General features: G+C 53.8%; 6 protein-coding genes across 6 annotated transcripts; 2 read left to right on the forward strand and 4 right to left on the reverse strand.

The window, feature by feature from the left end:
* Window positions 1-631: 631 nt before the first annotated feature.
* On the forward strand, window positions 632-5,397 carry atg26 (UDP-glucose:sterol glycosyltransferase). Its single transcript, XM_025642461.1, has 3 exons — window positions 632-2,159; window positions 2,214-4,823; window positions 4,876-5,397. The coding sequence occupies exons 1-3, from the start codon at window positions 861-863 to the stop codon at window positions 5,098-5,100; spliced, it is 4,134 nt and encodes a 1,377-aa protein (XP_025499811.1). The 5' UTR covers window positions 632-860; the 3' UTR covers window positions 5,101-5,397.
* BO66DRAFT_382372 (tubulin-binding prefolding complex subunit PAC10) lies at window positions 5,394-6,268 on the reverse strand. Its single transcript, XM_025646005.1, has 3 exons — window positions 6,238-6,268; window positions 5,706-6,171; window positions 5,394-5,627 (listed from the first exon to the last, which is right to left on the reverse strand). The coding sequence occupies exons 1-3, from the start codon at window positions 6,255-6,257 to the stop codon at window positions 5,529-5,531; spliced, it is 585 nt and encodes a 194-aa protein (XP_025499812.1). The 5' UTR covers window positions 6,258-6,268; the 3' UTR covers window positions 5,394-5,528.
* A 233-nt stretch (window positions 6,269-6,501) lies between these two features.
* BO66DRAFT_431623 (TMEM199/VMA12 family protein) lies at window positions 6,502-7,640 on the forward strand (the record flags this gene model as incomplete). Its single annotated transcript, XM_025650598.1, has 2 exons — window positions 6,502-6,927; window positions 6,984-7,640. Exons 1-2 carry the CDS (start codon window positions 6,634-6,636, stop codon window positions 7,638-7,640), a joined length of 951 nt encoding a protein of 316 aa, XP_025499813.1. The 5' UTR covers window positions 6,502-6,633.
* A 363-nt stretch (window positions 7,641-8,003) lies between these two features.
* On the reverse strand, window positions 8,004-9,531 carry BO66DRAFT_382373 (uncharacterized protein). Its single transcript, XM_025646006.1, has 4 exons — window positions 9,444-9,531; window positions 9,270-9,385; window positions 8,555-9,169; window positions 8,004-8,476 (listed from the first exon to the last, which is right to left on the reverse strand). The coding sequence occupies exons 1-4, from the start codon at window positions 9,509-9,511 to the stop codon at window positions 8,073-8,075; spliced, it is 1,203 nt and encodes a 400-aa protein (XP_025499814.1). The 5' UTR covers window positions 9,512-9,531; the 3' UTR covers window positions 8,004-8,072.
* Window positions 9,532-9,995: 464 nt separating this feature from the next.
* Window positions 9,996-10,814, reverse strand: BO66DRAFT_382376 (mitochondrial 37S ribosomal protein uS14m). The gene is made up of 3 exons (XM_025646007.1): window positions 10,642-10,814; window positions 10,342-10,513; window positions 9,996-10,264 (listed from the first exon to the last, which is right to left on the reverse strand). The coding sequence occupies exons 1-3, from the start codon at window positions 10,746-10,748 to the stop codon at window positions 10,202-10,204; spliced, it is 342 nt and encodes a 113-aa protein (XP_025499815.1). The 5' UTR covers window positions 10,749-10,814; the 3' UTR covers window positions 9,996-10,201.
* A 663-nt stretch (window positions 10,815-11,477) lies between these two features.
* BO66DRAFT_332496 (F1F0 ATP synthase subunit i) lies at window positions 11,478-12,014 on the reverse strand (the record flags this gene model as incomplete). The annotated part of the gene is made up of 4 exons (XM_025644138.1): window positions 11,478-11,533; window positions 11,680-11,730; window positions 11,844-11,873; window positions 11,978-12,014. 4 exons carry the CDS (start codon window positions 12,012-12,014, stop codon window positions 11,478-11,480), a joined length of 174 nt encoding a protein of 57 aa, XP_025499816.1.
* Between the last annotated feature and the right edge of the window lie 80 nt (window positions 12,015-12,094).

Raw genomic sequence — 12,094 nt, forward strand, 5'->3', positions numbered from 1 at the left:
TGATGTGGTAGGTAATTTACATTTCCATCCAGATACCGCTGAGTAACATTAGACTTGCTTACATTGGCAAGACAAGCCAATGAGGGGCAAGTATAGACTGACCCCCGACTCCGGGGAAATCACATGCTTAAGTAGTAATTGGACACAATAGATTCAGTGACCAGCTGATACAAAAACTGGAGCCAGACATGACGCCAGTGGAGTCTTCTCCGACCCCCGGATCCCCTACTAACTACCTCTCACTAACTACTCCGTAGTTGACTTATCTATTGCTTGCTTGCTTCTTTGCATCACACAAGTCAATCTGCTACTGCGGCTGTTCCTGCTCGACCGCCTATTTCTTCTTTCACTCTTTATCCTTACATTCCAGAAGCTCCCCCCTTCCCACAATCTCCCCAACATCCCAGTCCCTCCTTTTAACCATGATTTATCAACTTCCGTCTCTGCTGCCTTGACGGCTTGACCAGTCTTGTTGGTTCCGGCACTTCCTCCATAGCTATCTGTCAACCTGCCTTATCAGACAGTGTTTCTAGCACACGTCCGGTGCGTTCATTTTGACTTTCTACTCATACACTTGTTTTTTGTTCACCATCGAAAAGTGAAGCTTTCGCTCTGTGTGATCGTTAGCTCTACTCCTTTCACATAACGGGTCACATGCTTCAAGATAGCTGTGCACTCCCTTGACCTTCTAACGTGACTCGAACCTACTGACTCCTTTGATCCTGAAGGCCCGATCACGTTCCTCATCACCATCATCCGCACAAATATTGTCAGCGTCTGCATCAAGCTCATATTTTCTGTGACTGTTCATCTCAGAGTCCACTCGTTTTCTCCCACACTTCCTTTCAACCCTCACAGCCATGCGACCCTTTATCGACGATACTAAACGGCGAGTGGACCGGAGGCTCAGCGCAAGCAAGCAGTCGATCTCTTCCAGCCGCATCTTTGCCGGTGCTTTCCCGGAACGACTCAAAGACGACCACGATGCTCAGGCCGACTTCTCTGCGCCCCCAGCTGGCGTCACAGCTCGCGACGGTCACATGCAGTACATGCAACAATCCATATTCTCCATGATCGCCGCCGTCGGCTCCAGATCGGACTTCCATGCACGATTCGACGAATCAAGCGACAGCGATGGGGAGAATGAAGACCGCACCCCAAAGGAGCATGAAGACGTCACATCAACTTCGGCGTCGCCCAACAAGGTCGGGCCCGGTAGTCGCCGGTCTCCCAAACCCACAGGCCCAACGCAAGATAGAGGGCGTCGTCACCAGAGGGTCTTGTCTGAGAATAAGCTTCTGCGATCATTCATGTCAACAGCCAAGCGAGGCAAAGAGCGAGAGCCCACTATACACTCAGAACCTCCCACGGACGATGAGATGTCTCGGGCCTCGACCCCCAGACGACCACGCAGTGCTACGCCGCGGGCGGCCCCTGTTCTCAGTCGCATGGTCGAAGCACAAGCCGCTTTGGATGCGAAAGAGTCCTCCGAAAGCTCCTCGGAGCGAACGGACGAAGAGAGGGACAAAGAGCACAAGCAGTCGTCGGGGGCCTCCCTCTCCATTCGACTCAAAGAGATGTTTGGGTTCGAGGCCCCGGAGAAGGTGGTTGTCGAGTATGCGTGCTCGCTCTTACAGAGTATGCTGCTTCAGGGATACATGTATGTCACGGAAGGCCACATCTGCTTCTATGCCTACTTACCCAAGAAATCGACCGCGGCTATCAAATCCGGGTTTCTCTACAAACGGGGTCGTAAGAACCCTAAATACAATCGCTACTGGTTCTCGTTGAAAGGCGATGTGCTATCATACTATGCAGACCCCTCGAATCTGTACTTTCCCAGCGGCCACGTCGATCTCCGCTATGGGATCTCTGCATCCTTGGCAGAAGCAAAGGACAAGAGCCGAGAGACGAGGGATTTCCAGGTCACGACCGATCAGCGAACCTACTACTTCAGAGCAGACAGCTCCGCGAGTGCCAAGGAATGGGTCAAGGCTCTACAAAAGGTCATCTTCCGGACTCATAATGAAGGCGACAGTGTGAAGATCTCCTTTCCGATTGAGAGCATTATAGACATAGAGGAAAGTCCGATGGTCGACTTTGCGGAGACCTTCAAGATTCGTATTGTCGAGAGTGAGGAAACATATGCGATTGACGAGGTACTTCCATTGACCCCAATGCTCAGATGGCACCCACTAATTTGAGTCACGCAGTACTATTTCTCCTTTTTCGATTCCGGCCAAGATGCCTTCAACTATCTGAGAGGGCTTGTTGATAATTCCCCGATGAAACGGTCACAGCAGGCTCTATCACCTCAACCCAATCATTTGACTCGCTCCCGTCGTTCCCGGGTGGCGCAAAATAGGTGGTCAATTACCAGTGGTACAAGTCAAGCTCGAGGTGTTGCGAATGCTAGCATGCAGCGACGGAGAAGTGCAAGCACGGGTCAGGTTGTCTTTGGCAATGATCCAATGACTATTTCTCCTTCGACGAGACAGCAGGACTCATCGACGTCGTTTGGTCATGCCCTGGAGCACACCACCGAGTCTTCTGCCCTCTTGCAGTCAATGACAGACACAACAGAATCGGCCAGCCAGATCCTGAACAGAAGCGACGTCTTCCACTCTCCTACGATTCAAAGCTTACGAAGAGGTCCTTCCGCAACTAGCCGAACCCCACGGCGATATTCTGACGAGACAACTCGATCGATGCATGCCTACGGCAATGATACTGCGGGGCCTGCATTTACCAGAGAGCAAGAAATTCAGTATACTCAGGGTGACTTTGACCAGGAGACTCAAGGCTCTTCCCGAGTACAGCCCTCGGCGCACGCTCTGAATGACATCGTACGTGCGGGAACATATCCTCTGCAGCGCGCTGCAGGGTTTGCGGAGTATCTGAAAACACGGTCGAAGCAGATGAGCAACATCCTTGCTAGTGAATCCATGGGCTACATAGAAAAGGTGTCCGGGATGTGGGCTGGTGGCCGGAAGCATTACGGAGAAGCCGAGGGGATACTTGCCGACGATCAAGCCGTCGATCCTGAAGACAAGGAGGGAGGATGCAAGGATGGTGACCGGTTTCGGGCGCACTTTGCGCTACCCCACACCGAAAAGCTCCAAGCGACCTACTTTGCATATCTACATCGAGTGCTGCCACTCTACGGCAAGATCTATATTAGTCAGAAGAAGCTGTGCTTTCGCAGTCTTCTGCCGGGGACTCGCACTAAGATGATTCTTCCTTTGAAGGACATTGAAAATGTCGATAAGGAGAAAGGGTTCCGATTTGGCTACCATGGCCTCGTGGTCGTGATTCGGGGCCATGAAGAGCTGTTTTTCGAGTTCAGTGCCTCCGATATCCGGGATGATTGCGCCGTGACACTGCACCAAGGTCTTGAGACGGTGAGATTTCTGGCGGAGTCTGGGCTGCTCGGGGAAGAAGACGAGAAGGTTGAGTCGGAAGCAGCAAAGGCAGAGCACCGTATGCTTCAAGAAGCAAGACTGGACGCGTCTGTGTTGCAAAGCTCCCGCTCCGCGCTCGTGGAGTCTTCTGAACTTCATCCAATCTTTGATGACCCACGCGCCTCCATCATCAACTTCAAACCCACCGAGTCCCTAAGAATCACTTGTCTGACGATCGGTTCACGTGGTGATGTCCAGCCATACATTGCCTTGTGCAAGGGCCTCCTTGCTGAAGGTCACCGGCCTAGGATCGCAACTCATGCAGAGTTTGGGCCCTGGGTGAGAAAGCACGGCATCGAGTTTGCCCCTGTGGAGGGCGACCCCGCGGAATTGATGCGGATCTGCGTGGAGAATGGAATGTTCACATATTCTTTCCTTAAGGAGGCTTCAATGAAGTTCAGGGGTTGGATTGACGATCTGTTGTCTTCTGCCTGGAAGGCCTGCCAGGACAGTGACCTGCTCATTGAGTCGCCGAGCGCGATGGCTGGCATCCATATCGCCGAGGCCCTTCGGATTCCATACTTCCGTGCCTTCACGATGCCCTGGACCCGGACACGGGCGTATCCACACGCCTTTGCCGTTCCGGAGTACAAAATGGGCGGAGCCTACAACTACATAACGTATGTGATGTTTGACAATGTCTTTTGGAAGGCGATCGCAGGGCAGGTGAACCGATGGAGAAAGAACGAATTAGGTCTTAAAGCGACTGGACTAGACAAGATGCAACCGAACAAGGTGCCATTCCTTTACAATTACTCCCCGACTGTGGTACCTCCACCATTGGACTATCCAGACTGGATCCGTATCACTGGGTACTGGTTCTTGAATGAGGGAACAAACTGGACTCCGCCAGCAGACTTGATGGGATTCATTCGCCGTGCTCGCGACGATGGCAAGAAGATAGTATATATTGGGTTCGGCTCAATCGTTGTCTCGGATCCATCGGCTCTCACTCGGACTGTCGTTGAAGCGGTCCAGAAGGCGGACGTGCGTTGTATCTTGTCCAAAGGATGGTCTGATCGACTGGGCGATCCTTCGAGTGCCAAAGCAGAGATTCCCCTGCCACCGGAGATTTTCCAAATCCAGGCTGCACCTCACGACTGGCTCTTCTCACAAATCGATGCCGCCGCGCATCACGGCGGGGCGGGAACCACCGGGGCTAGCTTGCGTGCTGGCGTGCCTACCATCATCAAGCCATTCTTCGGCGATCAATTTTTCTTCGGCACCCGGGTCGAAGACCTGGGAGTGGGTATCTGCATGAAGAGGCTGAATGTGAGCGTGTTCTCGAGAGCCTTGTGGGAGGCCACCCACAGCGAGCGCATGATTGTGAAGGCACGTGAATTGGGCAAGCAGATTCGAAGCGTAAGATCCCTGAAGAGAAATGTACTGCGTGGTTATGCTAATGTGAGAACAGGAAGATGGGGTGGATACTGCGATCCAGGCCATCTACCGTGATCTCGAGTACGCGAAGGATCTGGTCCGCCAGCGCTCGATTGTTTCGTCGACGCCATTCTCGCCGACTCCTGCAGCCAAGACCATTGCGGAACAAGAGGCCGATGACGATGTGGCCGACATTGAAGAATGGACATTTGTGGGCGAGGACACTGATGTCGACATTGCGAAGCGAATGCGCGAGTGAACAGTGTTTCATATTGGAGGGCTGCGGACCCTCGACTGATAATGATTGATGATTACATATTCCGACATGGATAATCGATAGTAATGACCTTGTCTAAAGGGGTGTTTTTTTCCGAGGGGTTAAGATGCATGAGCTGGTCGAAGCAGCGTTGAATGTGCGAGCATTTATGATGTTTTCGCTTTGTGTTCTTTGATGAATTATGATGCTTTGAAGGGAATTGCTCCATGATACACTCTAATTGATATGCCTGACATCGGTTATATAGAATGAACAATAATAGACTGATATACTGTGGGCGTATCTTTTGATGGATTAAGCACTTTTGCTTCAAGAAATGTACTTGTGGTTGACAGAAGACGTTATACATTGCAATGATATCAAGACGCCAGCGATGAGAAAAACCAAACCGAGCCCGAAATTGTTGTTCTTTATTGCTTCTCCTCCTCCTCCCCCTTCCCCTCGGCCTTTTCTTTCCGCCGTTGCACCACATCCCAGTTATACACTCTCGCCGTCGCGACTTCCAGCGTCTACCAAGAAGCAAGAAGTTAGCATTTTCTCATCACCCCTCCCCCATTACGAAGAGGATACCCGGAAGAAAGACGAACCGTAATCTGCTCCCTCAAAAACTCCAAATCCTCCTCGCAGTTCTGGAGGGACGTCTCCGCGACCGCCAACTTCTCCGCCAGCATCGCCATCGCCTCGTCGATCGGGTACGCGAGCATGACATTCGCGCCGAGCCAGAGGTAGACCTCCTCGGCGTCGGCGGGGGCGACGGTGGCGCGGGCGTAGAGGGTATCGTTGAGCTCGAAGTTGGTCTCGAGCGGGGTGTCGTTCGCGTTCGCGCGCCGCGCCGACAGGAACCGCACCATCTCGAGCGTCTTCGTGATGTCCGGGATCTTGTCGCGCAGCCCCGCCGCCCGCTTCGTCGTGTTGACCTCCATGAATTGGTACTTGGAGATCATCTCCTGGAAGGAGCGCAGGGTGGGTTCGACTTCGCTGCGGCTCGAGACGTAGTCGGTGACGTTGTCGATGAAGGGGGCTGCGGGGATGCCGCGGGGGTTTGTTGGGGGGCTGTTTTTTGGGGGGGGGAGGTTAGTTTTTGGGAGTGAGGGTTTGGGGGGATGAGGGGAGGCGTACGCGGGTTTTGAGTCTGTCATTTTGGTTTGGGAGTCGGGGGGGGGGGGGGGGGTTGGGGATTGGGGATTGTTGGTAAGAGAATGAGGGGAGGATCCAGATGGAAACGATGAAGCTGCGGATAAGTTAGGTTAAAGTGGGGGGAGGGAATCGGACTCGGCGGGAGAGGAAGGTGGTTGCTTGTTTGGGAATGGTGGCCCTGGTTTGGTTTCTGCCGGTTGTTAAGCTAACTTAACTAACTTATCATGGATGAGTAACTATGCGGAGCTGCGGCGGAACTACACATCTTCCTCTAAACAACAATCGCAGCCTCATGAACCAACATCCTCCCCTCTCCCCTCTGACACACCTCAAGCAAGCACCACCATGCATTACTACTGAATCACTGCAAAAACCAAAATGGTCAATCTAACCACCACCGAGCCCATCCTCGCCGCCTACGAGGCCATCCCCGCCTCCGCCCGCCACACCCTCGCCCTCCCCTCCGCGCTCCAGCTCGCCGACCCCATCTCCCACGCCCAGTTGATCCAAGTAGCAAGATACTTCCGGACGAATCCGCCCCCTGCTTCTCAAGATGCTTCCTCGAATGCAAACGCCCACCCAGAATCCGACCCCCGGCGCAACCGAACCCTGAACACCCTCCTCCGCGGCTCGAAGGTCCACGTCCCTCCGCCGCCGCCCAAACCTGAGCCGGTGAGTTCCCCCCCCTTTCTACTCTTTCCCTCAAAACTAACACCCACCGCAACCAGACAAAAGAATACCTCGCCCACAAAGCGCGCCTCCTCGCCGCCGCCGAAGCAGACGCCTACAACCGCATGACCGGCGCCAACCCCCACCCCCTTCATCCGTCCTTCTCCTCCACACCCGGACCCATCAACCCGATCTTCACATCCAGCACGCCCCTCCTCTCTGCATTACACGAGAAACATGCCCCACCGGAGAAAGAGACGATCACCCCCTCGCTGGTCCTGAATGTCTTCCTGTCGGTGTTGATCACCGGGTTCAGTGTGTTCTGGGCCCTGCATGTTTGGGCCCCGGCTGCCAGTAGTGGGATCGGGGCCGGGGGCAAGGTGTTGGCGGCGATGGGAGCGGCGCTGGGGGTGGGCGCGGTCGAGGCGGGGATTTATGCGATTTACCTCCGGAAGGTGCGCGTGGCGAGGGGGAGGGAACGGCGGGTGCGGGAGGTGAAGGTTGTGGTGGGGAGGGAGGAGGTTGGGGGTGGTGGTAAGGATGGTAAGGGTGGTGAGGGGGATGGGGACGATGTTGCTGCTGCTGCTGCTGGTACGGGAGTCAAGGAGGAGATTTGGGGGAGAGGGGTGAATGGTGGGGTGAGGAGGAGGGTGAGGGAAAGGTGGGAGGGGAAGGAGAAGGAGATGGATATGGATAAACAGCATGCAAAGGCGTAGTTTGTACTGTGGTTATCACTTGTATGATTATAACGATCAATGTAGCATTATAAGTTTTGTTGGTATGTGTGTGGGTAGTTTCGGTGTACTTTGTCGGCATTATAGCTCATGGGTAGTGTATACGTCAATTCTTGAAGACGCTGTGGATATCAAAAGGGCTAAGTCGCTGTAGTCTCGAAGACACTTCTGGCCAGATTGTGGTCTTGCCTCGTGCTCTAACCATTCAGGAAACATAGCCGAATTGGGCAATGGATTAGAGCTACTAGGTAGTGTCTAAACCTCGACATACTACTAACCTCGCTCATGACTCCTAGTAGAGATCCGGAATGACCATTGAAGCTATCTATGCTACAAGACAAGTATGTCAAGTTTAAGCAAGCGTGCTCGTCCACCGAAAAGGCTGAACCACAAGAACAAAGTAGACAGCTCAACCTAGAAGCGCCTTCCCTCTTCGTCTACCTCAGCATCCACCGCACCCTCCAGCTCATCACCGTCAACGTGCATAATCTCCAACCTCGCCTCTCCGTAAGCCGGGTCCGCAAAAGCCTGATCCAGCCACCGCAGCGCATGTCTCCACGCCTTCGGCATGATGCACTCCGAGTTCAATGCCTCGCCCGAGGCGTAGCAATTACACCCACTATCAAGCATCGCCTCGACCGGGACCCCCAGCGGCTGATCCGACAGCAGATATCCGCGACAGCGTGACGCCACAAAGGCCGCGAAGGAGGTCGGATCCGCCAGGGCGGCATTCTCGTAGTCGCTTCCAAACTCAATCCTGGCCATCTGAAGAGGGTTGGCGAGACAGATCGCCGAGATGAATGGTCTCCAGGAGCTCCCTGTTTCATCGTACGTCAGTATTGTCGCTTCAACCATCACCAGGAACGGACAACCAGTAAGATACGGTAAACACTCACAGTTCCTATTCAAGTACCGAAGCGCACCCAGCCCGCCCTCCGAGGCCCCCACAACACTGATTCGCGCATCCGGGCGCACCAGCCGACCCCGCGCGGACAGGATGTCCTCGAACACACGGTTGACATGTCTCTGCCAGTACTCGTGGCCGGGGATCTGGTTGCGGGGCGACATCTCGGGGGGCGGGTCCACGGCCGAGGCACGGGGCATGTGCTGCCAACGGAACAGCGTGATCGCTTGACCGGAGGCACAGTGCCAGACGAGTTGGCCGGTGTTGGCCAGCACCAGCGCGGTGTTGGGCATGTTTGTTGGTGAATCATCACTGTCACTGTCACCACTGCCACTATTGCTATCAGCCTGGCCCTGACGCAGCACGGCCCTCGCAAAGGACACGAGGGAGCCGGCGTCAACCCCGTCACAGCCAACGCTGCGGTAGGCCCAGATGCCCAGGTCCTGGATGGGCTCGCCGAACACCGCGATGATGTGCGAGGCAGTGGACAGGTTCCTCGACACCATGATCGGGACATGGGCCTCCTTGGTTTTGGCACGGAGCGGGAGGTGGAGATTGACGAGGCCGAGGTCGCGCAGGCGGGAGCTGACGATCTTGCGGATGCATTCTTGGTGAAGCAAGCAAGACTGTTAGAGTAGAGAAGGGACAGAGCAGGGGCAGAGCAGGAGTAGTTCGAGGGATTGGTGCAGATAGCTAGTCAGACTTACCGTTCATAGCTTCTCTCTGGACATCATTCCAGCGGCCGTTGCGGTTGATCTTGTACTGGAATTCCTGTGTTGGGTCCGAGACCTTGCGGATCTGGTCCTGATCGGTCACGAAGTACCTGTATTCCTTTCTCAGCATGATGAATACTCTGTGATGGGATATGCTATGAGAGTTACCCCAGTTTTGTCAGGTCCGCTGGAAACACCGGGTCCGCAGGAAGATCTTCGCGGCGGTAGACGAACATCTTCAAGTAGTTGTTATTGCTGTGAAACAGAAGTGAGACAGGACAAGAGGCAAAGAGATAGAGGACAGTGGAAGACAAGCGGTGGATTGGGGAAAGTTGATGCTGAGATGCAGCTTCCCGCTGTGAATCCAGAACTGAAGCTCCGTTTGCTGTGAGCAGTGAATGGGAAGGCGAGAGTCCGGTCAGTAGCAACCTCAAAGCTGCTTCAGGCTGTGTGCTCTCAAGGAACGGAGCAGGTCACCGTTCATGAAGTTCCGGATTCTCTGCCAATAGTCCTGGTCTCATGTCTCATGTACACTAGACATGAAGTGAGAAATGCACTCCGGCGGTCTTCAGCTGCAAGACCCCAACGATGCTAGAACAGACAGACCCAACTCCGACAGCCATCAGATTCCAAGGTATTCTTCACCAGAAAGAAGCAAGCACATGCCCCCCAAAGTGCACCAATTCTACCCACCCCCCTCAGCAGTCACCATTTCAAATTCTCATAAAGATCGCTGGTTTTATATTCTCGATCAATACCCATCATAACATATAGTACATCTCCTTCCCCAGGGAAGATCGGGAAGAAGGAACACACACAAAAAGAAAACGCCATCAAGGAAAGCACCGAACCAACCCAGAGAAGCTTGTCAAATGCACATAGAAACCGGGAGGGTGTCGCAGACGACCACACAAACAACACCGAGTCTACCAACTGGCCTTTCTCACGCCGGGAAGCTCGCCGGCCAACGCTTGTTCACGGAATTGGTACTGCCAGACGAGAAAAGTTCCCCTCCCGTTAGCTAACTCTATGCCTTCTGCCGAAATAAAAAAAAAGGGGAGCTCACTCTTCCAAGTCGGAAGTCCCGGAAGACGGATCGGGCGACACCACCCGCTACACAGCGGTTCCTGATCTGGGTGGACCGGGTGTAAGCGTGCATCTGGGCCAGCTGCAATTGCGCCTGAGCACGGGCACGCTGGGGGAGAGTGGTGTTGCGGATCACATAGCGGAGAGCTTGACTATACAGCGGGAGATGCATTAGCGATTGGTAAATTTCCAGATCGGATTCAGAAGGGAAATGAGGGCGCAAGTCTAGCCTGACGAGGCCGGTCGGCGAGAGGGTAGTGAGTGCAGTAGGGCTTCATACCGTTCGACTTCGTTCGCCTCGAAGACTCTCCGCTTGGTGTGGTCACGGATGATCTTGCCGTTGATGAAGCCGCCGAGGTCGAGCTTCTTGTTCCTGAACATGGACATGGTGGAATTATAGTGCCGGGGGGCAAGCGACTGGGGTTTCGAGGTCGGATTGGATCTGGGAATTTGTTGAATGAGTTCCGATAACCACGGGAGTTTGGCCGGAGCGGCGAAAGTCACGGGATGGGGAAAATGTGCCTTCCCGATCGAGTTTAGTGCACTATCACATTGACATTTGCGCTCCGCAACATGCATATCGCAAGCTCGGTGGAAAACACGCTATGATCCATAGCACAATTCCATTGATTATATTAGGAAACATTGTAGTATTGTTCATTGCGCGAGATATACTGAGGAAATCTGATAGGCTGATTACAAAGGCCTGTCAACACACCTCTACTCACGAACTACATGTACGATATGCGGACAATGCCCGGCCGACTATTGAATTCGAGACTAGAAACCACGATAGACCCGTGGCATGCTCCATCACTGGCCCTGACTAGCACCCTGGGCAGACAACGACGAATACCTCTCAGAGCACACTTGAGCTCGCACCCGGCGCACTCCAAACTCAAAAGCCCAAGCTTGAAAGAAAACATACTGATACTGATACAACTTGTCGATTCACCAATATGTCCTATGACGGTATCTCTTCTATATGCTTGTACAGGGCGTGAAAAAAGTGGCATGCAAACTCGACACCAATAACGGAATCATGCCCGCGCTCAAATCAACCCTTGATGACGTCCGCCATATCAGCTTTGTCTCTCCGGAAAGATAACAAAACGTCTAGTGCTTGGTGGCCTTGGCGTTGGGGTTGCGGGGGTCGTTCTTGAACTCGGCGGCTGTAGAGCAAAAGGATCGAATTAGTTATTGGGTTTGGCCGATGTGTGCGAGAGAAGCGATCGCGTCGGCGGAGTCTTTCTCTCCCCTCGGTAGATCACAAAGGAAGAAAAAGACGGTGTGTGGCGCGGCCCGAAAAGCAACTTACTGTTCATCAGGGCGTTCTGGAGGGAGTTAACGCCATAGAGGACGACGAGACCTGTAAGTAATTGCATGTTAAACCTGGGACCCATCACATTTCGTCGCGTCATTTCGGCTCTGCGCCGAAGGAAGCAGCGTTGCAAGTTGAAAGAATAGGTTATAAGTGCATACCGGCAGCGAAGAAGGGGCCGAGGGGACCGGCTACAATGCGTCCAAGTCAGTTTCAATTCCATGCTTTATTACTCATGCCACCACGGTGGGGGAACACCCCGGGCAAGAGCACTCGGGATCAAGCAGAAACTCACCAACGGGGGTGGGGAACTTCTTTCCGAGGAGAGACATGGTGAAGCAAGTTGTGTGGAAGCGAGGTGCTGGATGTGGAGAGAGAGGATAGGGAAGAAGCAGCAGCTGGTGAGGTAGAA

The sequence above is a fragment of the Aspergillus aculeatinus genome, assembly GCF_003184765.1.
Source record: "Aspergillus aculeatinus CBS 121060 unplaced genomic scaffold BO66scaffold_55, whole genome shotgun sequence".
Lineage (NCBI taxonomy): Eukaryota > Fungi > Ascomycota > Eurotiomycetes > Eurotiales > Aspergillaceae > Aspergillus > Aspergillus aculeatinus.

What these genes read in the sequence shown, in the direction of transcription:
- BO66DRAFT_382373 (XM_025646006.1), bottom strand. Translation starts at nt 9,511, where the DNA reads ATGTTCGTCTACCGCCGCGAAGATCTTCCTGCGGACCCGGTGTTTCCA. An exon ending in CCAGAGAGAAGCTATGAACG is followed by an intron (nt 9,170 to 9,269) that starts GTAAGTCTGACT and finishes TGCTTCACCAAG; the next exon opens with AATGCATCCGCAAGATCGTC. An exon ending in TCGGTACTTGAATAGGAACT is followed by an intron (nt 8,477 to 8,554) that starts GTGAGTGTTTAC and finishes ACGATGAAACAG; the next exon opens with GGAGCTCCTGGAGACCATTC.
- BO66DRAFT_382372 (XM_025646005.1), bottom strand. Translation starts at nt 6,257, where the DNA reads ATGACAGACTCAAAACCCGC. An exon ending in ATGACAGACTCAAAACCCGC is followed by an intron (nt 6,172 to 6,237) that starts GTACGCCTCCCC and finishes CCCAAAAAACAG; the next exon opens with CCCCCCAACAAACCCCCGCG. An exon ending in TTTTGAGGGAGCAGATTACG is followed by an intron (nt 5,628 to 5,705) that starts GTTCGTCTTTCT and finishes GCTTCTTGGTAG; the next exon opens with ACGCTGGAAGTCGCGACGGC.
- BO66DRAFT_382376 (XM_025646007.1), bottom strand. Translation starts at nt 10,748, where the DNA reads ATGTCCATGTTCAGGAACAAGAAGCTCGACCTCGGCGGCTTCATCAAC. An exon ending in GAGGCGAACGAAGTCGAACG is followed by an intron (nt 10,514 to 10,641) that starts GTATGAAGCCCT and finishes CCCGCTGTATAG; the next exon opens with TCAAGCTCTCCGCTATGTGA. An exon ending in GGGACTTCCGACTTGGAAGA is followed by an intron (nt 10,265 to 10,341) that starts GTGAGCTCCCCT and finishes CTCGTCTGGCAG; the next exon opens with TACCAATTCCGTGAACAAGC.
- atg26 (XM_025642461.1), top strand. Translation starts at nt 861, where the DNA reads ATGCGACCCTTTATCGACGATACTAAACGGCGAGTGGACCGGAGGCTC. An exon ending in AAACATATGCGATTGACGAG is followed by an intron (nt 2,160 to 2,213) that starts GTACTTCCATTG and finishes TGAGTCACGCAG; the next exon opens with TACTATTTCTCCTTTTTCGA. An exon ending in TGGGCAAGCAGATTCGAAGC is followed by an intron (nt 4,824 to 4,875) that starts GTAAGATCCCTG and finishes ATGTGAGAACAG; the next exon opens with GAAGATGGGGTGGATACTGC.